General features: G+C 57.5%; 2 protein-coding genes across 7 annotated transcripts; one reads left to right on the top strand and one right to left on the bottom strand.

Moving 5' to 3' along the window:
* Window positions 1–5,380: 5,380 nt before the first annotated feature.
* Window positions 5,381–20,723, top strand: NPAS1 (neuronal PAS domain protein 1). Of its 6 annotated transcripts, none has more exons than XM_058706887.1 (12): window positions 5,382–5,613; window positions 6,693–6,904; window positions 7,336–7,571; window positions 13,735–13,808; window positions 14,062–14,151; window positions 16,017–16,188; window positions 17,561–17,676; window positions 17,842–17,999; window positions 18,469–18,575; window positions 18,909–19,056; window positions 19,714–19,808; window positions 20,138–20,723. In XM_058706887.1, the coding sequence occupies exons 2-12, from the start codon at window positions 6,783–6,785 to the stop codon at window positions 20,599–20,601; spliced, it is 1,782 nt and encodes a 593-aa protein (XP_058562870.1). In that variant the 5' UTR covers window positions 5,382–5,613; window positions 6,693–6,782; the 3' UTR covers window positions 20,602–20,723. The 6 variants fall into 6 exon arrangements, with proteins under 6 accessions (XP_058562871.1, XP_058562870.1, XP_058562866.1 ...); XM_058706883.1 differs by having other exon boundaries at window positions 6,672–6,904; XM_058706884.1 differs by having other exon boundaries at window positions 6,669–6,904.
* Window positions 20,724–20,841: 118 nt separating this feature from the next.
* TMEM160 (transmembrane protein 160) lies at window positions 20,842–23,545 on the bottom strand. The gene is made up of 3 exons (XM_058706889.1): window positions 23,296–23,545; window positions 21,923–22,015; window positions 20,842–21,183 (listed from the first exon to the last, which is right to left on the bottom strand). Exons 1-3 carry the CDS (start codon window positions 23,501–23,503, stop codon window positions 20,918–20,920), a joined length of 567 nt encoding a protein of 188 aa, XP_058562872.1. The 5' UTR covers window positions 23,504–23,545; the 3' UTR covers window positions 20,842–20,917.
* Window positions 23,546–27,278: the final 3,733 nt, after the last annotated feature.

Below are 27,278 nucleotides of genomic sequence, written 5' to 3'. Positions count from 1 at the left end.
AAGGGCAGTTCAGTTCGGGGCTGGAACCAAGTGAGAGACCCCAATGTGGAAAAGTCCGCAGAACACAGAAGGCAGTGACAGTGAGGGGTGGGTGCCTAATAATTGCACAAGCCATCTTATCGTGGCCCCCCCCACCGCTGCCTCCCCAGCGAGTGCGCAGGCTCTTGTCCCCTCTTGGGGGGGGGGGGGATCTGCAGCATCGTGGAGAGAAAAGCCCTCCCTCTCTGGAAGGAGCGCCCTTGGACCGGAGGAGGCATCCCCACTGGCCGGTGGCCTTGCCTAGTGTCCCTCAGGGGCAAAGGACGAGCCCAGCGCGATGCTGACTGTCCCTCTGTGCGCCCTGCTGTGACAAGCCTCCGGCTCTGTTCCATCGAGGTTCGTTTTCTTTCTGCACCTGTGGACAGGTGGCAGGTGGCAGGGTAACCCTCGCCATCCTCTTTGAGATTAGAGTTCCTCCCTGACACCTTGGGTGGCCTGAAGGAGACAACATGGGGCCGGGAGATGGGAGCCACAGCGGGGTGAGGCAGAAAGCATCCGGGAGGACAGTCAAGTGTCAAGCTGGGTGATATTTAGATGTGGGGCTATTTATGGAGTGGGTGGGGGGGGGTGTTTTCTCTCACCCCCAACTTCTTCTTGCTAATAATTGTCAGTACTTGACCAGCCGACGTGACATCGTGTATACGCGTGCGCCCTCACCCTCTCTTCTGTCCTCTAGCGCTTAGCTCCATCTGACACAGGTTTTTCTTGTTTTGTCTGTTGTCCGACACCCCCACTAAGACGGGCGCTCAGGTGACAGGAACCTCTGCCTGTCCCTTCCCTGCTGGATCCCTAGAGCGTCCGGTATACCGTCGGTACTCAATAAATGTTTCTGGCTAGACGGATCAAAAACAAAAGCGTGACAACTCTGGGGCCAAACTGGGCTGCCCAGGTGTCATCCATGGATGACCCCTCGTCATCCATTTAATGGGCTTTATAATATATATGTTTTAATATTTATTCATTTTTGAGAGAGAGCGCGGGGGGAGGGGGGAGACACAGAATCCCAAACAGGCTCCAGAATCTGAGCTGTCAGCACACAGCCCAACTCGTGGCTCGAACCCACGAACGGTGAGACCATGACCTGAGCCGAAGTCGGCCGCTTAACCGACTGAGCCAGCCAGGCGCCCCTAAAATATTTTCACTCTTAGAACTGAACACGACATCATCCTCTCAAGGAGAACGTTCCTGGGGTGCTGCATCCCACTAGCACCCCAGGGCCAGGGCAGACATCTCCCTGATGACCTAGGTCTCCCAATCCCTGGCCTTGGACAAGGCCTGGCTCTAAGGCCCCTCTGGGTACATGTTGGCGCACTGAGGACCCAATGCAGAAGGGAGGCGGATCAGACAGGAAGTAGGACTTCCTGAGAAGTGAAGGGGGGGGGGGTCTCCAGAACAAGACGCCTCGGGGGGTGGAGGGGGGTTTCATCCGCTGCTGGGACGTTGCCCCCTCGTGAGCTCGGACCCAGCACCTGCTCCTCTGGCCGCCCCTGCCCCCCATCTCATTCAGGGCGGCCCTGCCTCCCGGCCTCTCCTGCCCACACCCCTGCGTCCGCGTGGCTCCTCTCCCCCTCGCACCGGGTCTCCGGCAGGGCCCGCTGTCACCTCCTGTCTGGACTTTTCCAGTCTCTTCCTCAGCTGCACCCCCCCCACCCCCCCGGCTTCTGCTCTCGCTCATGGCATTTCTTTTCCCACTCAGCAGCCAAGATGTCTTTAGAAATGAGGAATTCGACCAGGCCCCGCCCCTGCCCCACACCCCCCCCCATCAGTTCTCATCTCCGTGTAGACAACACCAAACCCCTCCCCCAAAGCCCCTGCCCATTGACTCCCCCCCCCCACCCCGCCCCTTGTGCCTGCCTCCCCCCAGTCCCGCAGGGACCTTCTCTGTCTGGGTCACCGACGTCTCCCAGCCCCTAGCACATACTAGGTACTCCCCCATTTTTTAGGATCGAGCAGTTTGTTCATGTTTGTTCATATGTTCTCATTAAATGCATACGTGGTCCAAAAAAGTAATTAAAATAATCCCGAAGGCTGTACGAGGCAGAATAAATCTCCCCTTGCCGACCAGGTTGCCTGAAAAAAAGAACCCGTTTCCTGAAATCTCACTAAATCTGGAGACGATCCACTTTTTTTTTTTTTTTTTTTTTGGAAGTCCGTCCACACCCAAAGAAAGATGGCTTGTTACCTCTTTGCTTATTTATGATTTTATGAGACAGAGGGGGCGCAAGTGTGCCAGGGGCAGAGAGAGAGAGAGAGAGAGAGCGAGAAAGGACTCGCCCAAAGCAGAGCTGGGCTCAGGCTCGCCTGACGTGGGGCGCGAACTCACGAACCGTGAGACCATGACCTGAGCGAGAAATCAAGAGTCAGTCGCTTCGCCAACTGAGCCGGCCCGGCGCCCCCCGCTTGACCCTATTGAAATGGTTTTCAGCTCGCTGGCATTGTGGGACCAGCGCTTCCTATGTCTTATCGTAAATTACATCCTACAAACAAAAGATCCCACGAAACACCTCTGCCTGGTTGTTTGTAGGGATAATAACTAAGCGGTTATCGGGGGCCCACCCCCTGGTCCCCCGACCCTCCCCGGCCAACCACATCCTCTCCCTCTGGAGTCATTGGAGACTCAACGACCTCATCACGTTAGTCCTTCTCTCTCTCTTTCCCTAAGTTTGTGTGTGTATTTCTTTATTTATTTTAATTTTTTTTAATGTTTATTTTTAAGAGAGAGAGAGAGAGTCAGAGCACAAGCCGGGGAGGAGCAGAGAGAGAGGTGGGGGGAGTCACAGATACCAAAGCAGGCTCCAGGCTCGGAGCTGTCGGCACAGAGCCCGACGCGGGGCTCGAACTCACAAGCCGAGAGATCATGACCTGAGCAGAGGTCCGCCGCTTAACCGGCTGAGCCACCCAGGCACCCTGGAAGAATAAGGATGTTTAAGTAGAAGTCACTGGAACACATACACACACCCCACTCTCAGTGCACACCAAAATCCTTGTTCCTCTCCTTGATTTCCCCCCGGTGACAGGGAGCTCACTATCTACCAAGGGGACATGCTATTTTTCCCCATTTCTCCCTTCCCCCTCAGGCCCCAGGTGCTAAGTGCTCCCTGCTCTGCCGGCCCTGGGTGCCGCACCAGCCCTCCTGGATGTCCCCAAACCTTGGTCAAGGGCCCTTGGCGAAAAGCTCAGTTCCCAGCTGGAGGTCCCCCGCCGGCTACACACCCCAGCCCAGACCCTCTCGTGTTTCTTCCCACCCCTGGCTTCGGAGCTGCAGAAGAATGCGGGTAACCACAGGGCAGCCCACCCATTTCACAGACGGGAAACTGAGACCCCTAGTGGTGTGCATACGAGTCTCCCGGCGACTCTGTGAGTAGTGTGGAGGTAAAGGATTTGGGGTACCTCCTTAGGAAAGACCAAAGAGCTTTATTTTTGCTTTAGCAGCCACACCAGACAGTAAAACTGAGAATCTTTTTTTTTTTAAAGGCAACATTCATTTTTAAACAGCAGTAATAAATCTATTACAGGTTAACATTAATAACGTTTTTAAAATGTATGGTCCCATACAAAACATGTTAGCGAGAAGAATGTCATTATCTCACACTTTTGCAGAGTTCTGTAAAGTCCGGCATTACGGAAGACAGCCGGACCCTCAAGGCCGCTCCTGCGTGGAGCCTATCGCGATATCACATGCCATGCAGCTTCTGGAAAACTCCACTGGGCACCAATGCCAGAACGAAGCGAAAAAGGCAGAAAAACATCTCGGTATGCAAATCTGACCTAGAGAAGGTCTCAGGAACCAGTCGCCAGGTGACGCTTTGAGAACGGCCGGATGAACTTCTGTAACGCTTTCCGCCACGCTATGAGGGTGTGTACTAGATGGAAATTTACCTCGTTTTCAAAGAAAAAAACGGGGGGCCCAGAGAGGTGAAGCTCCTTGCCCAGTGTCACACAGCAGTAAGTGGCAGACCTGGGGTTTGAACCTGAGCAATCAGGCCCTTAACCTTGACAAGATCTGTGTGTACGTAATCATAGATCAATTGCATAGCATGAGTGCTCCTCTCAAGGCCTGTCATGGCACTTCCCCGGGCCACACAGCCAGGAAGTGGTGACAATGGTGATCGGGAGATAGGAGCCACTGATCTGGGCTTGAATCCCTACCCTGACGCCCTATCAAGTGTCGCCGGGGATAAACAGGAAAATATTATTGGCTGAGAGACCAAATAATCAGGCTGTGTGGTCTCTCTCTGCCTCAGTTTCCCGAGCTGTAAAATGGGTTTAGCAATAGAGCCCCGCTCAGAACTTTCCTACGGAGAAAAGAATTCGCAGAACGTAAGTGATCCCTGGCTGTTAATTGGTGATCGTGAACAGGTTGAAAAGTGTTCCCATCAGGGAGGCCTGGCTGGCTCAGTTGGTAAAGCATGTGATTCTTGATCGTGTGGTTGTCACCTTGGGCATAAAGCTTACTTTAAAAACAAAAACAAAAACAGGGTTCCCACCAGCTAGTGCACAGGACTGTTCGGAGGTGTGTGCCTCAGTGTCTCCATCTGTCCAACAGAGACAGGCCCATGCTCTCTGTGAGGCCCCGCCTGCCTGGCTCTCCTAAGACTCCATTGCATTGGTGGCCTTGGGGTCTCCTAGGAGCGGTTAAGCTCCCGGAGCCCCTCATGCCAGGCCGCTGAAGAGGCTTGGGAGGGACAGAGGTGGGCAAGGCCTGGCTTGGACGCCTGGATCCCCGTTCTCCGTGGGAGGCGCTACAATCCCTGAGTTCTTATTTATGATCTGATAGGAAGCTCGGATGTTGGGGTTCCCGTCCCTGTGATAGGGGGAGGATGTCAGATCCCAGGATCCTGATTTCTGAAGTTCTGCGGATACCTGGGTCCCAGTGCGTGAGAGAGCGTAGGTCCAGACGCCAAAGCCTGGCCTTATGAGATGGGGGGCCCTCGGAGGGCGGGGTCCTCTTCTTATGAGGAAGGGATACTAACATCCTGAAATTCTCTCCTGGGAAAGGAGGGTCTCGAACACCTGGCTTCGCGTCCCTGGCGCGGGTACTGAAGGTTAAGTCTTCCGTCTACAGGGGGCTTGGGTGCACGGTACCCGCCGTGTCCCAGAGGGGCTGCTGGAGCACGGGGTTCTCTTGGACGACTAAGGTGCCAGCTCCTCCCGGTGGAGTCTGGAGACTCCGGGGTTCCCCTGTCGGGGCAGGGAAGCTCCGACTCCGAGGTTCTCATTCCGATGGGAGGGGGGCCGGACCCCCGAAGCTGCCGTGGGGGGAGAGGACTCGGACACCAGGGCAGCTCGGGAGTCCCTGGCTGGGAAGCCCCTACCCCGGCAAAGGCCGGAGAGGCTGGCGTTGGGCGGGACCGAAGGGGCGGAGACTAGGTGGGCGGGGCTCCGCAGACGCCGCCCCCGCCTGCCAGCGCGGTCCGCGCGTCTCCAAGTCTGCGAGGCCGCGGTGGGCGCGGAGAACCGAGCGCCACCGCACGCGCGCCCCGCCGAGCCCGGCCTGCCCCGGGGTCTATGGGGCCACCCCTCTGCGCCGCCCGGCCGGCCCCACGCCGCGCCCGGAGCCTGCCCTGCGGCCAGGTAAGGGGGCTGTGGGTCCTGCGGGTCGGGGACGCCTGGAGGCTGGCAGGAGGGGACAGGGAACTCCTGGGTCCTGCAGAAATAGGGGGGCCGGAACTCCAGCGTCCTGGGGGCTAGGGTGTCAGGACGCCCGTATCCTGAGGTTGGGGGAAGGGGCACACGGATGTTTGGGTCCTGGAGAAATAGGGGGCTGGGTACCTGGACACCAAGGTCTAGGGCATCTGGACACCTGGTTGGAGAGGCTTGGGGGCGGCCTGGATCCTGGGGGCAGGGTGGGGGAGGGAATCCTTAATGCCTAGTCCTGGAGGAATGAAGACCTGAGTGAACACGTTCCTGGTTCTGGAGGATCTGGATCCCGGGACACCTGGGCCCCGAGTGTCGGGTCCATCCTGCGGGCGTCCTCTGGCTGATGCTCTGGCCACTGCGTCGGGGGCTGTGGCTCGCACGACCGGGTCTTCGGAAAGGAAGTTGCGGTTGCGGAGATCTGGCGGCCGGGACAGATGGCCCCACCCCAAGGGGCTTGGAGGGGGGGGGGTGGTCCCTGGGCCGGGCATGGGGTGGGGTCCCTTGCCCTCTCCCTCCCCCCCTTACCTCCTTAGCCCAGCCTGGGAAATGGGCGCCCCGCGGATGCGAGCGCTCGGACTCGTGGGATGGGCTAGGAGAGCGGATCCCCGGAACAGAGGGCTCCGGGGGCAGGAGCCGGGCGCGCCTGGGCCCCGGCGAGGCGCCTGCCCCCCGCCCGCCCGGCTTGGGCATGCTTGGCACGCAGCGCGCGGGCCGGTCGGATCCGTATGCGCGCCGCGTGCGCCTATTGGTATGCGGGAGCCGGCCCGGCGCGGGCGTGAGGCGGCCGCGCTGGCGGGCGGCGCGGGGGAGGCGGCGGCGGCGGCGGCGGCGGCGGGGCACGTCCTCGCCCCGAGCTTCGCCTGGGGCCGGGCAGGGTGAGAGAGCGGCGGGCTCCGTCCCGGGGCCTCCGGGGAGGAGAAACTGAGGCACCATCCGGCCCCAGCTCCTTGCTGGGACCCCGAGCCCCTCACGGACCTCAGTTTCCCCAGCAGGTCCCCGGGGTACCCCCGCAGGCACCGAGAGCTGCCTTCCCGCGGCAGGAGACGCGGGTCTCGAGGCTGCCCTGAGTCCGCCTGAGCCCGCCCCCCCCCCCCCCCGCGGAGATGGCGACCCCCTACCCCAGCAGTGGCGGCGGAGGCGAGGTCAAGTGCGGGGGAGGTCGTGGCCGCAGCGTCCCGTGGGACTTTCTGCCTGGGCTAGTGGTCAAGGCCCCGCCCGGACCCTGGTGAGCAAAGCCCCGCCCCCCGGGCCGTGGCCCCGCCCCCAAGGGCGTCCTGGGAGAATTCACACTCGGCTTTCCGCCCCGCCCTCCGGAGCTAGAATTTCTTACCCCGGGAAGCTCAACCTTTGTTCTACAAACAACCCCCACCACGTTCTGTTCCTACCCCCCCCCTTCCTCAGAGTTCACCCCCAACGTTCTCATTTCTCCCCTCTGCCTCCTCCCTCCCCCCGCCCCAGAATTGATTTACACCCCGGGGTTCTGTCCCCACGGCCGGGTGCAGCATCCACACGCGGGTTCCGCCCCCACCTCCAGTGTCGAACCCACTTCCCACGTCCCGACCCCGTTCCGAGGCCCCGAGGGCAGGGCTCCCCCAGGCCGCGGACCCCTTGAGCGCCGGGGGCCCCGCTGACGCCCCCTCCGCGCCGCCCGCCCAGCCTGCAGGCGCAGCGCAAGGAGAAGTCCCGTAACGCGGCGCGCTCGCGGCGCGGAAAGGAGAACCTGGAGTTCTTCGAGCTGGCCAAGCTGCTCCCGCTGCCCGGAGCCATCTCGAGCCAGCTGGACAAGGCGTCCATCGTGCGCCTCAGCGTCACCTACCTCCGCCTGCGCCGCTTCGCCGCCCTCGGGGCGCCGCCCTGGGGACTGAGGGCCGCGGGGCCCCCGGCCGGCCTCGGTGAGTGCGCGTGCGCAGGGGACGGGGGCGGGGGGGGGGGGGGCGGCAAGTGGGAACGTGAAGGGCCCACCAGCTTTTGCCCAGTTCCTTCTTGGCCGAGAGGGAGCACGAGGTTTGGAATCAACCAGATCCTCTGTGTGTCCCTATCAGGTGGCTTCTAGTCTCCGAGCCTCCGTTTATTCATCTGTTAAATGGGCACACGAGGTAGGGATGAGTTCATGAATTTTGGCCACCAGGGATCAGACCACTAGTAAATGCTATTATTTTTATTAGGGAACATGAATCATTTTCACAAAGGAGGCCCGCAGCTCCAGGGGCGGGACAGAGGGGGCCCAGCCTGGGCCTCCTATCCACTCATGGGCAAGAAACCCCCTCACTCAGACTTGAGCACAAGGACTCTGGAGTCAGAATTCCCAGTTTGGGAAAGCGGGAGGGAGACAGTATAATGTGGCAGGTAAGACGGAGAGAGCTTCAGAAAGACTCTCCTGGGTCCCTGCCCACCCTCCCTCCCCCCCCCCCATCCCGGCCACTCCCCAGCGTTGTGACCCTGGGCAGGCAGGTCGCCTTACCTCTCTGTGCCTCATATGTGAAATGGGAATCCTGATGAAAGTCCGCACACAGACACCCGGAGAGCCGAGAAGGAAGCCAGGTGATGTGTGCCAAGACCCTGGATATATTTGGCACAGCCTGGGCAATGCGTAGGTAGCGACCCTTAGTGCCACTGGTTACCTTGCGGAACCTGCAGTTTCTTAAGCACCTACTGTGTGCCCGCTACTGTGCTGAGTCCTCAGGAGCCAGCAGGAAACAAACTTGAGAAAAGTCCTGCACAGGCTGACATCCCAGTAGCCAAGACCCAATAATGAAATGAACAAAGAAATGCAATCTATCATCTGTAAAAATACAGAATTAGGTAAAGGACAGATACAGATACACAGATATCGACTTTTATTAGAACTCAATTTTTTTAATGTTTATTTTTGAGAGAGAGGAAGACAGAGTGTGAGTGGGGGAGGAGCAGAGAGAGAGGGAGACACAGAATCCGAAACAGGCTCCGGGCTCCGAGCGGTCAGCACAGAGCCCGACGCGGGGCTCGAACTCACGGACCGCGAGATGGTGACCTGAGCCGAAGTCCGCCGCGTAACCGACGGAGCCCCCCAGGCGCCTCTAGAATTCAACTTTATTCCTGATGGATGCATAGCAGTGTTATGTTACTGTTATTGCTTGTTTTATGTATTACTGCTTCACTCAACTAGAAGACAGTGAATCCTGTAAATCTGAGGTGGCAGGTGACAGCGACCGGGCACCCCAGGCGACGGGGCCCCCCAGAAGAACGGGTGTCCTTAGGGTGAGGTTGGAGGGGCTCCAGTTCCCCTCCTGCCCCCGGTCCCAGGGGAGGAGGTGGGGGGGGGGGAGAGAAAATAGCATTGATTAAGCTCGCAATAAATCACCATTTAAATTTAAATAATCCGGCTTCCCAGGCGGTAATTAGGCGAATTGACTGGCGCCCAGAGAATGCGGCATTAGCGCGGCTGATTACTGTCATTACCGCGAACAACATGTGCGCCGGCGGGGGGATAAACATCTTGTCTATTGTCCCGAACGCCGGGAGAGAAAGGAAGGGAGGGGGTGTTGAGATAGTCCCTCCGGCGTCCAGCTCCCCCCACCCCCCACCACCTCCCGCTGCCCGGATGGGCACTTGAAGGGGACAGGAGCCCGCTGAGGACACAGCACCGAGGGGGCAGACCGCAGACTCCGTGGAGGCCCCCCTCCTGTACTCCTGGGGAGCACCTCCCTCCCCCTCCCCCTCCCCCCGGCCCGTATGGGACGTACTGCGTGGACTCCCTCCCGGATCCCCTAAAGCGGGCATTTGGAGGCATCTCCTGCCTCCCAGGGGCCCCAACAAGAGGTCAAGCGCCTGTTTCCGTACTTCACACGGGGAAACTGAGGACAGGGTCTTAGCTAGTCAGAGAGCAAAGCCATGTGTCTCCCATTCTGTGGCTTCCTCAATAATAATGATAAAAACATACGCCTGTCAGACCATGTTGAGCACTATAGACAAATAACTCGCCAATTTTTTTTTTTTTTTTTTTTTTTTTTTTTTTTTTTAAACTCACTGAACCCCGGGGCGCCTGGGTGGCTCAGTCAGTTAAGCGGCCGACTTCCGCCCAGGTCATGATCTCACAGTGTGTGAGTTCGAGCCCCACGTCGGGCTCTGGGCTGACAGCTCAGAGCCTGGAGCCTGCTTCGAATTCTGTGTCTCCGTCTGTGTCTGCCCCTTCCCTGCTCATGCTCTCTCTCTGTCTCTCTCTCAGAAGTAAAGAAACATTAAAAAAAAGTGTTTTAATAAAAAAATAACAACACTCAATCCTCTCACAAACACTAGGAGGAGAGCAGTGTTGATTCCCATTTTATAGAAGTGGAAAACTGAGCCCCAGCGAGGGGAAGCCGTTCACCCATCGGTCAAGCCTGGGCCCGGCTGAGATCCAAACTGTCTTCAGAGTGCGCGTCCTCAGCCTCCAGACCTGGCATGGTCATAGGTCTCCGGGGATCTTGCGGGTCTCGGCCTGTCTCTGGGCCTCCCTCTGTGTCTGTAAAACAGCACAACAGATGCGGAAGCCTAGCCCTGGACCTCCACGTCCGGGTAGGGGACAGCCTGGATCTTAGATCAGTGGTCGTCATTCATTCAGCATCATCGAACACTTCTCGGTGCCAGGCCCTGTTCTAGGGACAGGACAAAGTCCCTGACCTCAAGGGTGGGCCTACCAGCCCTTCATGGTGTGCCCACTGTCCCTCACCTCTCTGATCTCATTTTTCTGCCCCTCTCACCTCTTCAAACCCCCACACACACTACCACACACACACACACACTGACTATCTCGCTATTCCTCAGAGAAACATGTTCCTACCCCAGGGCCTTTGCACTTGCTGTGCCCTCCCTCAGGAGCTCCCTTCCTTCCAAAAGTCAGCTCTTCAGGGAGGCCTGCCCTGACCACTCTGTTAAAATTGACAACACCCTTGTCCCCCAGCGCTCTCTTGTCTTCCTTTCCTGCCTTCTTTCTTTCCAAAGCACTCATTGTCTATTGTGTCTCTCCCCCATGACACCGTGTTCCCCGAGCCTGGGACAGCTCCTGGGGCACGGTAAGGGCTCCCTAAGTATTTGTTGGGTGGCCATGGAACAGAGTGAGGGGAGGAGGGTTGACATCTTAATTCACAGGTCAGGCCCAGCCTCGCTCTGAGGAAGTGACCTTTGAGCTGAGACTGGAAGGAGGTGAGGAAGCAAGCCGTGAGAGAAGCTGGAAGGAAAGCAGTCTGGACTGCGGGAATATGTGCAAAGGCCCTGAGGCAGGCAGGAATCCGCTTACTGGCTGCAGGGCACAATGAGGCCAAGTAGTCAGAGAGAAGTAAGTAGTTGAGGCAGAGAGTAGACAGCCGGAACCAGGTCCTGCAGGGCCTCGTGGGCTTTGGTGAGGCCTTTGGCTGTTAGCCCAAGTGGGACGGGAGCCAGAGGTGGAAGCAGGGAGCCCAGTGAGGACGCGAGTGCAATGGTCCAGGCTCCTGCTGGTGGGGCAGCTAGACCAGGGCGGGGGCCGTGGGGCGAGGGGTGGTGGGAATCAGGAGAGGGATGTGCTGAAAACAGCCGTGGGTGGGAGAAAGAGATAGGTCAGGGCCAACGGCAAGGAATTACCTGGAAAGGTAGAGGTGCCCCCAAGTTATCCACCGTACCTGGTAAGAATAAGGGCAGGACTCGGGAATTTGGTCCCTACCGTGTGCCTGGCTGTGTGTTGTTCACACGCACGAACCCATTCACGCTCTAGCACGAGACCCAGTTTACAATTGAGGCTGAGGAAGGTGCCCCGTCTGGCCCGCGGGGCCTGCCCCTCCTGGGAGCAGGGTTTCCCTCTCTGGACTTCATCCCCACCACCTGGTCGGGGAATCTCTCTGGGCAATTGAGAATAGGAGGTGATCAGACCCCTGGGAGTCCCCTTCTCCCCTGGGTCCCTCGGTCCCAGCTCTGTGATGACACCTAGGACAGTTTTTCTTCTCCAGCGGGCAGTCAGGCTCCAATAAAAAGCGCAGCGAATGTTTGTTGAGTGAGTGAGTGATGGTTGGGGGTTGGGCGCGAGCAGGGGGCAGATCTGGGAGCAGTAAAGAGCCACCTGCCGAATTTGGGGGACAGAGGAGCTGAGGCATTTGCCTGGAGAGGCCGGAACGCAGAGGAAGGAGTCTGGAGTTGGGTTTGGGGAGGGAGGGGGGGCTGGGGGTAATAGGACGCATCAGTCAGCGAAGGGGACCGACCCCAAAGCTCCCGTCCCAACCGGGGAACAGCAAGCCCTCCCCCTGCGCACCCCCCTCATCCGACGTGCCCATTAATGCTGTTAATTGCAGCCGTTCAGTCTGACCTGGGCTGATCCTGTGAGCGGGAAAATGAAGGAATTAGCAAAAATGACAGGGGAAAATTGCGACAATTAGCAGGCAGCATTGTTCCTGCCTGTCACCCGGCTGGTTCGCGCTGCATCTCGGGGGAGGGGTCCCCATCAGCACCCCCCCCTCCATTTATTGTTCCTGGTGCTCCAGCCAGGGGTGGGAAAAGGGTACGAACGGCGGGGAGGTGCTCCCGGGAGGAGGCGTGGCTTAGATGTTTTGTGGGGGTGGGGGGCTGAGTCCTGATGGGGGCGCCGGGGCGGGGCTTGGCCGCCCGGTGTTTTGAGGGTCTGGAAATAACCATAGCAATGACACTATTGATACTAATCCTGGCTCTGTGTTTGGGAGCACCTGAGGTGTGCCTGGCGGGTGCGGGGCCCTTTCTGTTCCTTATGCTGAGTGCTCAACCAGCCTGTGAGGTCCGCGCTCTTTGCAAATCCACTTGACAGAGGAGGAAACTGAGGCACAGAGAGGTGAAGGGACTGGTCCCAGGGCACACAGCCAGGGAGGGCCTGCCCTGGGGCTGGGCACCAGACCAGGACCCTTAGGCCTGCAGGAGCCAGCCACTTGCCCACCCTCAAGGTCACGGAGTCCCCTGGCTCCCTGATCTGGACATAGAGCCCCTTGGGAGGTGTTTCTCTGCAGGGTCAGGGAGAGGGACCTGCGTGGGAACAGCCTCCATCCACCCCCGCCCCCCAACCCTCTGCCCTCCTCTCTGCTCCAGACTGTGGGGGCTGGGGCGCTCTTTGCCCTTTGTCCCATTTGACATGACCTCCTGTCACTGTCTTTCCCTGTATTTCTCCTGGACATCTCCTTTCTTTTCTCTCCACCTCTTTTTTTTTTTTTTAATTTTTTTTTTTTTAATTTTTATTTTGAGAGAGACAGAGAGCCAGCCAGGGAGGGGCAGAGAGAGGGAGACACAGAATCGGAAGCAGGCTCCAGGCTCCGAGCTGAGCTGTCAGCGCAGAGCCTGATGTAGGGCTCGAACCCATGACCCATGAGATGAAGCCCTGAGCCAAGGTCAGATGCTTAACCGACTGAGCCACCCAGGTGCCCCTAGTTCCAGAACATTTTCACTGCCTCCTGAAAAAGCCCTGCCCACATCGGCAGACACTCCCATCCCCCCTCCCTCCCGTCAGCCCCTGGGCAACCACTAATCTACTTCCTGTCTCGGTAGATTTGGCCTGTTCCCCGGACAGTTCATAGAAATGGAATCACACAGTGTGTGGCCTCTTGGGTCTTGAGTAATGTTTTCACTTTTTTTTTTTTTTTTAAGTATGTTCCACACCCCACGTGGGGCTTGAACCCCCGACCCCGAGATCAAATGTCTTGCTCCTCCGACTGAGCCAGCCAGGCGCCCCTGGATTTTTTTAGTTTCTTGCGTGTTGTGTATCTGCCTCTGGCCTGGGAGGGGAGAACCAGGCCACCCCGGTCACCTCGGTGGCCCTAGGACAGGGCCTGCCGCACAGTTGGTGCTCAGGGAGTTTCTGCCTGGATTGGATGGATGGACAAACGGACGGACGGACCCCTGTCTGCATCCTCTGGTGTCTCTCTCTGTCTCTGTGTGTCTCGGCCCGCTTCTGCCCCTTCCACCCTTCCCCCCAGCCCAGGTTTCTCCCCGACAGGGCCCGGCGTCCCCAGTACCCCAAGGTGGCTGCGGGACCGGGAAGAGAGCGGGATTTGTAGCCTGGCTCGAATGGGGCCCAACAGGCCCCGGCCTCACCCCTCCCTTTGCCCCCAGCCCCCAGCCACAGGGGCCCCGTGGCGCTGGTCTCCGAAGTCTTCGAGCAGCACCTGGGAGGACACATCTTGCAGGTGAGGCCCCTTCCCTGCCTGCTGCTCATTGCTGCCACCTGGCGGCCACCTCTGGCGAGCAGCACCCTTTTCTCCAGCATCCATCCCAGCGAGGGCCCCCTTTCCGAGGGCCACCCGATCCCCTTCCCCTCCCCACCCCCCGATTAATCCATCCTAGGTGGAGATCCAGCTTTTAGAATCTCTTGCCACTTGCCTGCTGGACAGACAGATGCCCAGCGCTCCTCTCTCCGCCCCCTATTTCTCCCCACTCTAGTCCCTGGATGGCTTCGTGTTTGCCTTGAACCAGGAAGGGAAATTCCTCTACATTTCAGAGACCGTCTCCATTTATCTGGGTCTCTCACAGGTAAGGGGCCCGCAGCGGGCTGCCTGGACTGGCCTGGCCACCATCTCCCTTGCTGGCCCCTGCATGCCCTTCCTCTCTCCTGGCCTCACCATCCCAGCCCGAAAAGTGGGCTGCATCGGTGGTTCCCAAAGTGCACCCCTGGGAACCCCACGTGGCTCCTCCTTACAGGCAAGAGGGGGGGCTATTAAAGTAGCAGGTCAATTCGAAGACGACAAATTAGCAGAAAGGTCAGTTTCCCCATGAGTGTTTGCTAAATGCGCCATATTTACCAAAACTTGCGCTTTTTTTTTTGTTTTTTTTTGTTTTTTCCTCCACAATTGTAAAGAATTACAGCGATTTGCATCGTAAGGGCTTGGGTTTTGCCAACTTTGGAAGATTTTCTGTAGCGTTTTAGTGAACTGGCTTGCTTTTTCTATCTCGGCCAGCTGTTTCTGCCCCAGCTCCTGCAGCTGGCACTGAAAGGTAAAAGGCAGGGGAGGGGGCGCCTGGGTGGCTCAGTCAGGTAAGTGTCCGACTTCGGCTCAGGTCATGATCTCACAGTCTGAGTTCAAGTCCCGCGTGGGGCTCTGTGCTGACATCTCAGAGCCTGGAGCCTGCTTTGGAGTCTGTGTCTCCCTCTCTCTTCCCTCTCAAAAATTATATATATATATATATATATATATATATATATATGAAACGGAAACGGATTCCCAATCCTGGGGGGCCTGGCTCCTTGTGGCCTTCCTACTACCAATACATTCAGTACAAATCACTGTCCTCTGTTATCACTATTACAAAGGTTTTGGCAAATGGTAAATTTAGAAAATTCAATGCTAGGTATTTGGCCTTTGTGAGCACCTTTACAGTGAGTTGTTGGAGATATGTGGAGGAGGGAGACCCTGGAGGTAGGGGCATGTGGACAAGGGGAAGGGAGGGAGGGAGAAGTGGAGGAAAAGCTGGAAGCTGGTGCAGGGAAGGGTTTAATGAGGAGGAGTTCAGAGGGATGAGGGACAGAGGGGAGCCTGGGACCCCAAACCCAGGGGCAGTGGGAGCTCTGAGAGGTTTCTGAGAGGAGGCGGGCCATGGTCAGGTGAGGAATTTAGCAAGGGTGTTTGGGGACTGAAGGCCAGAGCACCAGGGAGGACCCTGGGGCAGGAAGGCAGCAGAGAAAAGTTGGGGGCCTGGACTAGGGGAGGTGTGGAGAGAAGGGGAACTGCTCTGAGAGTTTGGGGTGAATTCAGTGTGAAAGTCTGATTAAAAAGTTATTCTTGTTTGTTTTTTTTTTAATGTTTATTTATTTTGAGAGAGAAAAAGAGCGAGCAGGGGAGGGGCAGAGAGGAAGGGAGAGAGAAACGCAAGCAGGCTCCTCGCTATCAGTGAAGAACCCGATGTGGGTCTCTAACGCAGGAACCCGTGTGAGATAAGGACCTGAGCCGAAATCGAGTGGAATGCTTAACCAACTGAGCCACCCAGACGCTTCAAAAAGTTCTAACTCTTTAAAGAGTTCGGGAAACATTCCACTGCTTGCATCCTGATTGCCATTCCTGCGGGGACATCCTGTGATTCATTTCAGGGCACAGTTTTTTGCTGTGAGTGGGTGGGAGTTGGGTAAATGGAGGCTACGACAACCCAGTACACAGCTTCTTAATAGGGTAAGCAGGTGCAGAAAATCCTTAACGATCGCCGGGTTTGAAGTGGGAAGGCATAAGAAGAGGCTAAAAGTTTGTATTCTTCTTTTTAAAAGGTTAAAAAGCAATCCTAATAAAAACACGAGACTGGCGTGAAGCGCGCCTGCAACCTAGGCGAGCCAGCCGGAGGCCGAAGGCCGGGCGAGTGGCTGCGCGCGCATCTTACCCGCCCTCTGCCGTCCCCTCTTTCGCCGGCAGGTGGAGCTGACGGGTAGCAGCGTCTTCGACTACATCCATCCCGGGGACCACTCGGAAGTGCTAGAGCAACTGGGGCTCCGGGCCCGGACTCCCGGGCCCCCCACGCCGCCCTCCGTCCCCTCCTCCTCCTCCTCCTCGTCTTCTTCCTCGCTTGCAGATACTCCTGAGATCGGTAATTCCAGGGGCCCCAAAGTCACGCGGCCTCAAGGGTGTAGGGCTTGTTGTTACAAAACCCACTCTCCTTGGAGTTGTGCAAAGTTTTGCAAAATGCACCAGAGTCTGAACCAAGGCAACGCGACTTGGCTCCCGCAAGTTGCCTAAGGTTGCCTGGCTCCCCCAGACTCGAGCTTTAGAAAGACCCCTCTTGCCACTGCTTGTGGGTGACAGATGGGACCAGGCTTTGGTAATAATAAAGCCCGCGCTTCACGGGCTTTCCCCATGCTGCGCCTTTAACTGCGTGATTGGAATCCTAATCACCACCCCACAAGCGGGGAACTATCACTGTCTTCATTTTGCAGAGGTGGAAACTGAGGCACGGTGCAGAGAGGTTAAGTTAATTGGCCTGGGTCACACAGCTGTACGTGGTTGATCTGGACCGCAGCCCGGGTTTGTCTGGCTCCTGCATCTGTGTTTCTAGTCCTTCCCTGCAGTGGAAAATTCCAGTCCATGTTAGAGAAGGAGGGTGTTGGGAGATTACCCTGGAAGTTTCTTTTAGCTCTGAGATGTGGGGGGACTAGGAGGTTAACTTTCCCGTAAGGAGGAATTTCTTCTGTTGGGTTTGCTTAACAGCAAAAATACCTGAGCTATCATCAGGGCCTGCACGCTTGGGAGATGTTTGTGGGTCCACTGGGGAAGGTGATTAGGTTTGCATCAAAGATTGAGAAACAGGTTCGTCTGGCGGTGAGCAGTTACAAGAATGTATCACGGGATTTCTAGACTAATCTGTATTTGTGAGTCTTACTTGTTTCTTATACCAGAGCCCCTGCTCTGGGCTGGGGAGGGCTGGGGACACAGTGATGACAGCATCCCCAGCCCTACCCTCCCTGTGCTCACAGTCCGGGTGTGGGCAGACCGGCCAGTCCCTAGAGAATGATACTCCAAAGTGGTCGGGGCTGGGGTGGGAGACCCCAGAGGGATGGCTGACCCAGCCTGGGGGGGGTCAGGGAGGGCTTCCTGGAGGAGGAGCTGTCTACCCTGAGACCTGGAGGCTGAGGCTAGAGATGGTGTCAGTGGGAGGCAGTTCTTGTGGAAGTTTTAGGCCAAGGTGAGGAGCTGAGCTTTCTCCCAAGGGTCCTAGGGAGCCATGGCAGTTTCAGGGCAGGGAGGGGCCGGGGTCATATCTGAGCTTTAGACAGACCCGTGCAGCTGTAGCTCAGAGGGGAGGTTAGTCTGCGACTTCAGTGAGGTTGTGTAACCCTCAGGCTGTGCCCTTGACCTTGTCTGGCTAGATGTACGGGGCGGGGGGGGGGGGGGGTGCAGGGACGGCCTGTGTGTGTGTGTTTCTCCTTCAGGACCTCCTAACCTTCCTTCACTCTCCACCCCAGAGGCCAGCCCCACCGAGGTGCCTCACTTCTCCCGGGCCCAGGAGCGTTCCTTCTTCATCCGCATGAAATCTACCCTCACCAAGCGGGGGCTGCACGTCAAGGCCTCGGGGTACAAGGTGAGGGTCAGCTCTCTGGCCCCGGCAGCTGACTCCTGGGTCTCCTCTCCTGCGGGGGATGGGGGGGGGGCTCCCCCATTCCTGCCAGCTATGTCCTTGTGCCCCGGCACCGGTGGGGTGGTGGCCTCGCCAGGCCTCTCCTCCAAGCCCGCCTGTCGCCCACAGGTCATCCACGTCACCGGGCGCCTTCGGGCCCGCTCCCTGGGCCTGGTGGCTCTGGGCCACACGTTGCCCCCAGCCCCACTGGCTGAGCTGCCACTGCACGGACACATGATCGTCTTCCGCCTCAGCCTGGGTCTCACCATCCTTGCTTGTGAGAGCAGGTACCGGGGTCGGGGGGCCGAGGCCGGCGGATGGGGCCACACGGGGCCACACGGGGCCACACGGGGGAGCCAGGGCTGTGGGCAGGCGGGGGGGGGGGGGCTCTGGGGAGCCAGGGGGACACAAGAGCAGCGAGGGAGGAGGTCCTGGAAGGAGGGGGCCGGGGCGGGGCCTTTGGGGGTGGGGCGGGTTGCGCCCTGCACCACGCGGTGGGGAAAATTAAATCGCGAAATAGCCCCCACGCTCCGAGTGCCTTCGGGGGGCCCGGGGCCACCCCTCAAGGCCCACAGCCACTCCAGGCGGGACGCTGTTATGACACCACCATTGCAGCGAGGGTTAAACTGAGGCCCAGAGCGCTCCGGAGCAAGATTTCGGAGCTGGGGGTTCCAGAGCCGACCCTGCCTCTTTGCCCCCGACCCTGTTGTCTCAGAGCCCTTCTCACCGCCTCTCTCTGTCGCCCCCTGTGCGCAGAGTCAGCGACCACATGGACCTGGGGCCCTCCGAGCTTGTGGGCCGCAGCTGCTACCAGTTTGTCCACGGCCAGGACGCAGCCAGGATCCGCCAAAGCCACCTGGACCGTGAGAACCCCTGTCTGCCGGCACCGCGGGCCTGAGTCCACAACCCCCCCCCCCGCCCCCGCCCCGCCGTGCCCTGCGCCCCGGGCAACAGCTCACACGTGGGGTGGGAGGAAAGGGGCCGTGGGGTCTCTCGGGCCCACCCTTAAAAATCCAGAAGGCCCCCCAGCCAGGTTAGCCTTCAGTCCTTCGGAGTCTGTCTCTCTCCGTCCCCCCCCCCCCCCCCATCTCCTCCCTGCTGCCACCCTTTCTGCTCCTGTCTCCCTCTCTCACCCCCGCCTTCCTGTCCACCTGTCTCTCTGGAACTGTCTCACCCCGTCCCTGCGCTGGGCCCAGTGCTGGACAAGGGTCAGGTGATGACCGGTTACTACCGTTGGCTGCAGCGAGCCGGGGGCTTTGTGTGGCTGCAGTCCGTGGCCACCGTGGCCGTGAGCGGGAAGAGCCCCGGGGAGCGCCACGTGCTGTGGGTCAGCCACGTGCTCAGGTGAGGGCTGTCCCCGGCCGGCCTCACCGGGAAGGGGGCTTGGGGTGGAGGCTCTTCAGGGAGGGCTTCTCGAAGAGGACAAGAACCCAGAGGGGCCTGAAAACAGGAAGGGGAAAGGGGACAGTGAGAGGAGAGGCTTGGAGGTGGCGAGACCTTACCTGCAGGGGGGCGGCTTTGAAGTGGCCTCAGCCCAGGCAGAGGGTCTAGATTTGATTCTGGGGCACTGGGGAGCCACAGCAGGCTTCAAGGCTGGAGAGGGTCACAGTCAAATCTGCTTTGTGGAAAGACCCCTCTGGCTGCCTCGAAATGAGAGTTCTGAGGGACGCACAACGGGGGCTGGGAGCCCAGGGAGGAGGTGGGGGCAAGTCCCGGAAATGCCAGGCAATGCTGGTGGAGGAGGGGAAGAGCCGTCTGCTGCCACCCACGTCTCTGGCTTTGCTGGGCCTGGATTTGGGCCCCTAAGAGGAACAGGGGCTGAAAGGAAGATGCTGGGGACATTTAGTTGGTGGCATCAGGGGCAGGGGGGCACAGGCTGCCGGGTCTGGCCTCAGATGACAGGGCTGTGGGGCTAGAAGCCAGCTTGGAGCCTGGGGGGGTCCAGTGATGAGCCCTAAGTACCATGGGGTGGGGGCTCTACCCCACCTGTGTTGTCCCCAGCCAAGCCGAGGGTGGCCAGACCCCTCTGGACGCCTTCCAGCTTCCAGCCAGCGTGGCCTGTGAGGACGTGTCCAGCCCAGAGCCAGAACCCACAGGTGAGCCCCACCTCCCACCCCCCAGCACCCCAGCCCTCGGGGGAAGCTCCCAGGGGCCTCTGGGACCTGCGCTCTCCAGTCCAGAAGCCACCAGCCACGAGTGGTGACTTATGTTCAATTAAAAATGAACGGTTCAGTTTCTCAGTCACACCCGCCACATTTCGAGGGCCCCGTAGCCTCACGTGGCCAGTGGCTAATGCGGTTGGACCATAAAGATACGGAACGTCATGGGGAAAGTTCTGTTGGACAACACAGGTCTAGACCACAGATGGGAAGACTGAGGGCTGGGGACGCGCACCCGCAGTGCCCTTTGTATCTCCCTCTTCCAGAGCCAGAGCCTCCGGTGGAAGGGAAGCAGGCTGCCCCCCTAGACAAGGATGAGCCCCCTAGGACCCGGGGCAAACGCATCAAAGTGGAGCCTGGCCCGGGGGAGACCAAAGACCCGGAGGACAGCGCGGAGGAGGAGCCGTCCAGCCACCCGGCCCTGCCGAGGCCTGAGTTTACTTCTGTCATCCGGGCAGGGGCCCTGAAGCAGGACCTGGTGCGGCCCTGGGGCCTGGGGCCTCCTGGAGACCCCCCACCGTCCCTCCTCCACGCGGGCTTCCTGCCCCCCGTCGTGCGGGGCCTGTGCACGCCCGGCACCATCCGCTACGGCCCTGCGGAGCTGGGTCTCATGTACCCGCACCTGCAGAGGCTGGGCCCGGGGCCCGGCCTCCCCGAGGCCTTCTATCCCACCCTGGGCCTGTCGTACCCGGGGCCCCCGGGCACCAGGGTGCAGCGGAAGGGTGACTGAGGACTGGAGAGCGGCCTCCAGAGCCGGACCCTGAAGGAGGGGCGAGGCCTTGAGGGTGCAGGGGCGGGGCTCACAGCCCCGATGGCCCTCCCTGAGAATTAAACACCTTCTCCCCCTCCGTGGCTCAGTCTCCCGGGGCCTTGGGGCCCCTCGCTCCTTTTCTTTCTCCTTGGTTACCTCCACCTGCTTTTACTGATTCCCATGCCCGCCCTTCCCGGTCGCAGGAACCGCCACTCAGAATGTGGACAAGGGTCAGGTTTTAATGTCCCGGTCCTCGGGCCGTCCAGCGCCCGGCCATTTCCCGTGGCCCAGCTGTTCACTCCGGTGGCGGCCGGCCGGCTTCGTCGGGGCCTTCGGCGGTGGCGGTCCCATCGTCCTCGGGCACCAGTTCCACATCCAGCTCCAGCTGACCCATGTAGAGACCGACGGCACAAGCCCAGAGCAGGCCCACGGCCAGCACGGCCCCCACGCCCGCCGCTGCGCCCCCCAGCGACAGTTGCATGGGTCCCCGCAGTGCAGCCAGGCCCACCACGTAGGAGGCACCGCCCCACACGACGCACAGGCCGCCCAGCAGGAAGAAGCCTGTGTGAGAGGGCAGGAGGCCACGGTCAAGGAGAGGCAGGGCCTGAGCTCCCAGGCTGGCACTGCAGTGGGGTGGATGGAGAAGCCGGGGTGGGGAGGGGGATGGGGGGTTGGGGAGGGGATGGGGGGGGTGGGGAGGGGATGGGGGAGGGGGATGGGGGGGCAGGGCGGGGGTTCTGGGATTCAGATGACTCCGGGGACCGAGGCGGGTCAGGGGACCAAGGTGGAGTTAGAGAATGAGGCAAACTCAAAAGCAGGGTAGGCGTCAAGAGTAGTACAGAGCCAAGGTCAGGGACATGAGGAGGTATCGGTATCCGAGGAGGTGTCCCGGATGGGGAGGTGGGGTTGAGGACCAGAGGCGGAGTGGGGAGCTGGTCTGAGAGCAAAGACAGGGATGGAGTGGCAGGGCCAGTCTGGGGCTGGGCCAGCGTGAGGGGCTAAGACGCGACCGTCATCTTTGTGGGACAGTCAGATCGGAGGGGACAAGGACCCACAGCCACCCTGTGGGCCACCCACTCGGGTGATCCAGTGGCCACAAAGTAGGGGCGGGTGGATGTAAGGTCAACAGTCACACGTGAAAATGAGGTGGCTTCTGGTGGGGGAGGAAAGAGTGGGTGGCGGTGGGACAGGGCAGGGAAGAATCTACACCCACGGGGGAGGTTGGGGGTTCTGCCCTCCTCAGTGGGGGAGCAAGTGCCCACACTCCCTGGTTGGGGCGAGAGTGGGGGTCTGCACTCACCGTAGGCAGCTTCCCGACCCATGTCACTCTGCATGAAGGAGATGACCCCAATGCCTGATGCCAGGAGGCCATTGCGGAACCAGGAGAGGAAGGCTGGAGGAAGGGGTGAATGGGGAGGGGAAAGAAATCAGCATCAGCCTGTCAGCCCAGACAGTGTTATCCCATTGCACCCCAAATCCCCACCCGGTCCTGACGGCCCTCCACTTAACCTTAACCCCCCCCAAACTGTAGCTTCCATCCACCTGAGCCCTCTCCCCAAACTCTGCAGCACCAAAGATTCAACATAGTCTGCAGAATCTGCAGGAGAATCTAGGAACCAAAATTGCCAATCTTATTTAATATTTTTTTTAATTTTTTTTTTTAACGTTTATTTATTTTTGAGACAGAGCATGAACAGGGGAGGGTCAGAGAGAGAGGGAGACACAGAATCCGAAGCAGGCTCCAGGCTCTGAGCTGTCAGCACAGAGCCGGACGCGGGGCTCGAACTCACAGACCGCGAGATCATGACCTGAGCCGAAGTGGGCCGCTTAACCGACTGAGCCACCCAGGCGCCCCCAAAATTGCAGACCTTAAATATGAGGACAGGAAGATTCCCGAGGGGTCATCCTGGTCAACACCCCTCCTCTCCCCATACATGTGTGTATCCCCCTCCCGCCTCCCCGCTCTGGGACAAACTTCTGCACTTCAGGCCTCTCTCCAGCCTCCCCCTTCAGGGAGCCTCAAACGCCAATCATCTGCTACCGCGTGTGAACTTCCTTGCTGTTATTCACAACCATTCAAATCCCCTGTGTGGCGCTAACCGGCTGGTCCGGGTTACAAACCCCACACCCACTCCCCATCCACTATCGACACATGAGGCCCCTCCCCCTGCAGCCTGAATCACCTGGCCCTCCAATCAGCCCAGAGCTTTTCTTTTATTGGTTGTTCCTTCCTCCAATCCGGAACTCGCCCCCTCTTCTGATGGGATCCACGCTCCCGCCTAATGCAGAGTGGTCGCCTCTTGATCTGAACTGGGTCCTCCAAGACGGACCCCTCCAGTAGGCAACACCCCCGCCCTTCACCCTCTTCGGATGCCTCTCTCGCCCAGGCAGTGCAATTTTATGAGGCTGCCTGTCCTACCCCGACCAACCTTTCCAATCCCCAGTGCGTCCCACTAGCCGGACACCGTCCCATCCGCAAGCACTTCTATGCGGACAGACTGCGCTCTTGCAGCAAGCGCTTCCCTGCGCTTTTACGGAAGCCCTTCTCGCTCCGGAGTCCCAGCCCTGTTTCCAGCAGAAGCTCCACCCCCTTCCCCCACTCGCGCGCGCCGACAGCTCGGCTATCCGGGACCCCCTGTCCCGTCGGGGCCGACCCCAGCCCCAGCCTCAGACCTGTTTCATGCGCCTTCCGGAGGAGCCAGGCGTCCGCACGGTCCAGCTCGGACACGGGGGGCGGCGAAGCCCCGGCGCGGGGGCCGTGGCCGGGGGCGAAGGACCCTCGGGCGCCCCCGCTCCGGGGCCGCGGAGGCGGCAGCAGCGCCCCCCGGAAGCGGAGCCGGGCCAGTCGGGCGGCCCGAGCCCACCACCAGCCGCCTCCCATGGTTCCCACTACGGCCGCCGCTCACCGCCCCGCCCCCACGGGCTCCCGTAGGCTGAAGCCCACGTCATTCAGGCGTGGCGGCTCACCCATTGGCTTCGAGAGCGCCACTCAGGGCTGGCGCCCACAGTCCATTGGTCGAAATGGCGGTGATTCCTCCTCTGTCATCTGTGCCGGTGCTGGGCGTCCCACCTCGCTTCTGCTGCTGGACTACGAATCCCAGCGATCATTGCGCCCATAGAAGGCCGGTCTTCAGAAGGCGGAGGCCCGATGTCTGCCGGGACTTGTAGTTTATGTTAATAACTTTAATTCTAATAGCCAATCAACAAAAACAAAACAAAGCTGGGGTACTTAATGCAGAACCTTTGCAACATCTGGAATAGCCCGGAGGAGAAAGTAAACCTCAACATTAATCCCACTGATGAGCAGTTACTGCTATCGGTTGTACTCTTGCCCTGTCTTTTTTCTAGGCAAATGTCAAGTGAGATGCCCTTTGACACATTAACTTTTTTCATAGAAGTCGTGAACATGGACTGATGGCATTGAATACTTTTCATAATTTTTATATTAAAAATATGACTGGGGTGCCTGGTTAAGCCGCCGATTCTTGCTTTCCACTCAGGTGGTGATCCCAGGGTGGTTTGATCCAGACCCACCACCGGCTCCACGTGAGCGTGGAGCCTGCTTAGGGTTCTTTTTCTCTCGCCCCACCACCCCCGCCTCCCTCCCTCCCTCCCTCCGCCCCTCTCCCCCACTTTTGCAATCTCTCTCAAATTAAAAATAAATAAATAATTGGGTACCTGGGTGGCTCAGTCGGTTGAGCGACCGACTCCCCGATTAGGCTCAGGTCATGATCTGTTTTGTGAGTTCGAGCCCCACATCAGGCTCTGTGCTCCCCTGCTCCTGCTGTCTCTGTCTCTCTTAAAATAAACTTTAGAAACAAAAATAGGGGTGCCTGGGTGGCTCAGTCGGAAGTTGGGCTTCCGACTTGGGCTCAGGTCATGATCTCCCCGTTAGTGAGTTTGAGCCCCAACGGGCTCTGTGCTGGCAGCTCAGAGCCTGGAGCTTGCTTTGAGTTCTGTGTCTCCCTCTTTCTCTGCCTCTCCTCCGCTTGCGCTCTCTCTCTCAAAAATAAATAAACATTAAAAAAAATCTTAAAAATATAAATAAATAAAAATTAATTTATTTTGGACATGGTACAAGAAACAAAACATACAGAAGGATCTAATGGAAAGTAACCCCATGCCCCAGGCAACCATCCCCCTCTTCTGTTCCACAGCATGGAGTTTAATGGTTCATACTGATGCATTACAGGTTGGTACCACAGGTGATCCCCATCTGTAGGGTGTTTCCAATTTTCCTTGATATAAACCATTGTTGTTTCCTTTTAGGTCTAAACTTAGGTCTGAGTCTGGACAGACATGATCCCACTGGCAAATCTCAGCAGCCAGCTTCTGCCTCTGGGTCCACACATGGCTTTATGGCCCCCCTTACTACACTGTGTGGTAATGATCTCTATACTGATCTGTGTCTGCCAACAGGCTTCACAGCTTTCAGTGGACTGGGTCCTTGATTGATGTATCTCCTATGCCCTCAACCCAGTATAAGTAGGGAACTTGGTAAATAATAATAGCAAACATTTATCAATGACTTTGTGCCAAGAATTGTGCTAGGCATAGTCTGTGCGTAATGTTATTTAATTCTCATTGTAACCCTAGGAGTTAAGAATTAGAATAGGGGCACCTGGCTGACTCAGTCAGTGGAGTGTAGGACTCTTGATCTCGGGGCTGTGGGTTCGAGCCCCATGTTAGGTGTAGAGATTACTTAAAAATAAAATCTCGGGGCGCCTGGGAGTTCAGTCGGATAAGCCGTGGACTCTTCATTTTGGCTCAGGTCATGATCTCACAGTTTGTGGGTTCGAGCCCCGAGTTGGGCTCTGCACTGACCGTGCAGAGCCTGCTTGGGATTCTCTCTCTCTTCCTCTCTCTCTGCCCCTCCCACGATCTCTCTCTCTCTCTCTCTCTCTCTCTCTCTCTCAAAATAAGTAAATAAATATTTTTTAAAAGATACATTAAAAGATAATATCTTAAGGAGTACCTGGATGGCTGAGACACTTTTAAGCATCCTCCCGAGCATGTCATGATCTCATGGTTCGTGGGTTCGAGCTCCACATCGAGCTGTGGAGTCTGCTTGAGATTCTCTCTCTTAAAATAAACTTTAAAAAATAAATAAACTAAAATCTTAAAAAGAAGCAGAGGGGCGCCTGGGTGGCTCAGTTGGTTAAGCGACCGACTTTGGCTCAGGTCATGGTCTCGCAGCTTGTGAGTTCGAGCCCCGCGTCGGGCTCTGTGCTGACAGCCTGGAGCCCGCTTCGGATTCTGTGTCTCCCCCTCTCTCTACCCCTCCCCTGCTCACGTTACGTGCCTCTCTGTCTCTCAATAATAAATAAATATTTTTAAAAGTTTAAAAAAAAGAATTGGAATATTCCCTCTTTTATAGAAGGAATAAAATGAGGCTCAGAAAACTGAGGTAATAAAAGCTGGTGTTTACTGAGCACTAACTCTGATTAAATCCTCAACATAATCCTCTGTGATATATACCATTATTATACGCATTTTACAGAGAAAGGAGATAGAGCGGTTACCTTATATTAAATCACATAGCTAATTAGATAAGTCCAATGCTACATTACTAGCCCCAGTGCCATGCAGCTTATACTCATTTGATCTTTCATTCATTCATCAATTATTTACTCAGCACTCACTCCCTGACAGTTATGCTACACATTTGGTACAAATCAGTAAACAAAACAGACAAAATTTGGGGCACCTGGCTGGCTCAATCAGGGGAGCACGTAACTCTTGATCTCATCATTGCGAATTTGAGCCCCACCTCGAGTGGAGAGATTACTTAAAATCTGTCAAAAAAGGGGGAAAAGGGGGGGGGTCACCGGGGTGGCTCAGTCAGTGGACTGTCCAACTCTTGATTTTGGCTCAGGTCATGATCTCACAGTTGATGGGTTTGAGGCCCGCATCTGGCTCTCTGCATTGACCGTGCAGAGCGTGCTTGAAATGATCTCTCCCTCTCCCTCTATCCAACTCGTGCTCTCTCTCTCAAAAAACAAATAACCTTAAAAAACAAAAACGAAAACAGACAACATTCTCTGCCCTGAACTTTCTCCATCTGATCAAAGACATCTACAAAAAACTCACAACCAGCACCATTGTTAGTGATGAAATATTGACTGCTTTTCCCCTAAAATTGGAAACGAAGCCAGGACTTTCATTCTCCCCATTTCTTTTTTTTTTTATTTTTTTTTTAATTTTTTTTTTCAACGTTTTTTATTTATTTTTGGGACAGAGAGAGACAAAGCATGAACGGGGCAGGGGCAGAGAGAGAGGGAGACACAGAATCTGAAACAGGCTCCAGGCTCCGAGCCATCAGCCCAGAGCCTGACGCGGGGCTCGAACTCACGGACCGCGAGATCGTGACCTGGCTGAAGTCGGACGCTTAACCGACTGCGCCACCCAGGCGCCCCTCATTCTCCCCATTTCTAATCAACATTGTATGGGAGGTCCTCACTAGTGCAATAGGCAAAATAAATAGACAGAAGGGCATCGACATAAGATAGAAGAATTGAAACTGTTGATATTTGCACATGTGATTGCTTATGTGGAAAATTCCAAAAAATCAAAATAACTACTAAAACTAATAAGTGAATTTAGCAAGATTTCAGGGTACAGGATCAATATACAAAAATCAATTTTATGTTTATATA

This window comes from Neofelis nebulosa, chromosome 17 (assembly GCF_028018385.1).
Source record: "Neofelis nebulosa isolate mNeoNeb1 chromosome 17, mNeoNeb1.pri, whole genome shotgun sequence".
Lineage (NCBI taxonomy): Eukaryota > Metazoa > Chordata > Mammalia > Carnivora > Felidae > Neofelis > Neofelis nebulosa.
This window is presented reverse-complemented; position numbering and strand designations above follow the sequence as displayed.

Coding starts and splice junctions, on each gene's coding strand:
- TMEM160 (XM_058706889.1), bottom strand. CDS start 23,503: ATGGGAGGCGGCTGGTGGTGGGCTCGGGCCGCCCGACTGGCCCGGCTC. Junction 22,016..23,295: donor CCGGAAGGCGCATGAAACAG/GTCTGAGGCTGG, acceptor CCCTTCCTCCAG/CCTTCCTCTCCTGGTTCCGC. Junction 21,184..21,922: donor GGGTCGGGAAGCTGCCTACG/GTGAGTGCAGAC, acceptor CCTCTCACACAG/GCTTCTTCCTGCTGGGCGGC.
- NPAS1 (XM_058706887.1), top strand. CDS start 6,783: ATGGCGACCCCCTACCCCAGCAGTGGCGGCGGAGGCGAGGTCAAGTGC. Junction 13,809..14,061: donor TGGGAGGACACATCTTGCAG/GTGAGGCCCCTT, acceptor TCCCCACTCTAG/TCCCTGGATGGCTTCGTGTT. Junction 14,152..16,016: donor TTTATCTGGGTCTCTCACAG/GTAAGGGGCCCG, acceptor TTTCGCCGGCAG/GTGGAGCTGACGGGTAGCAG.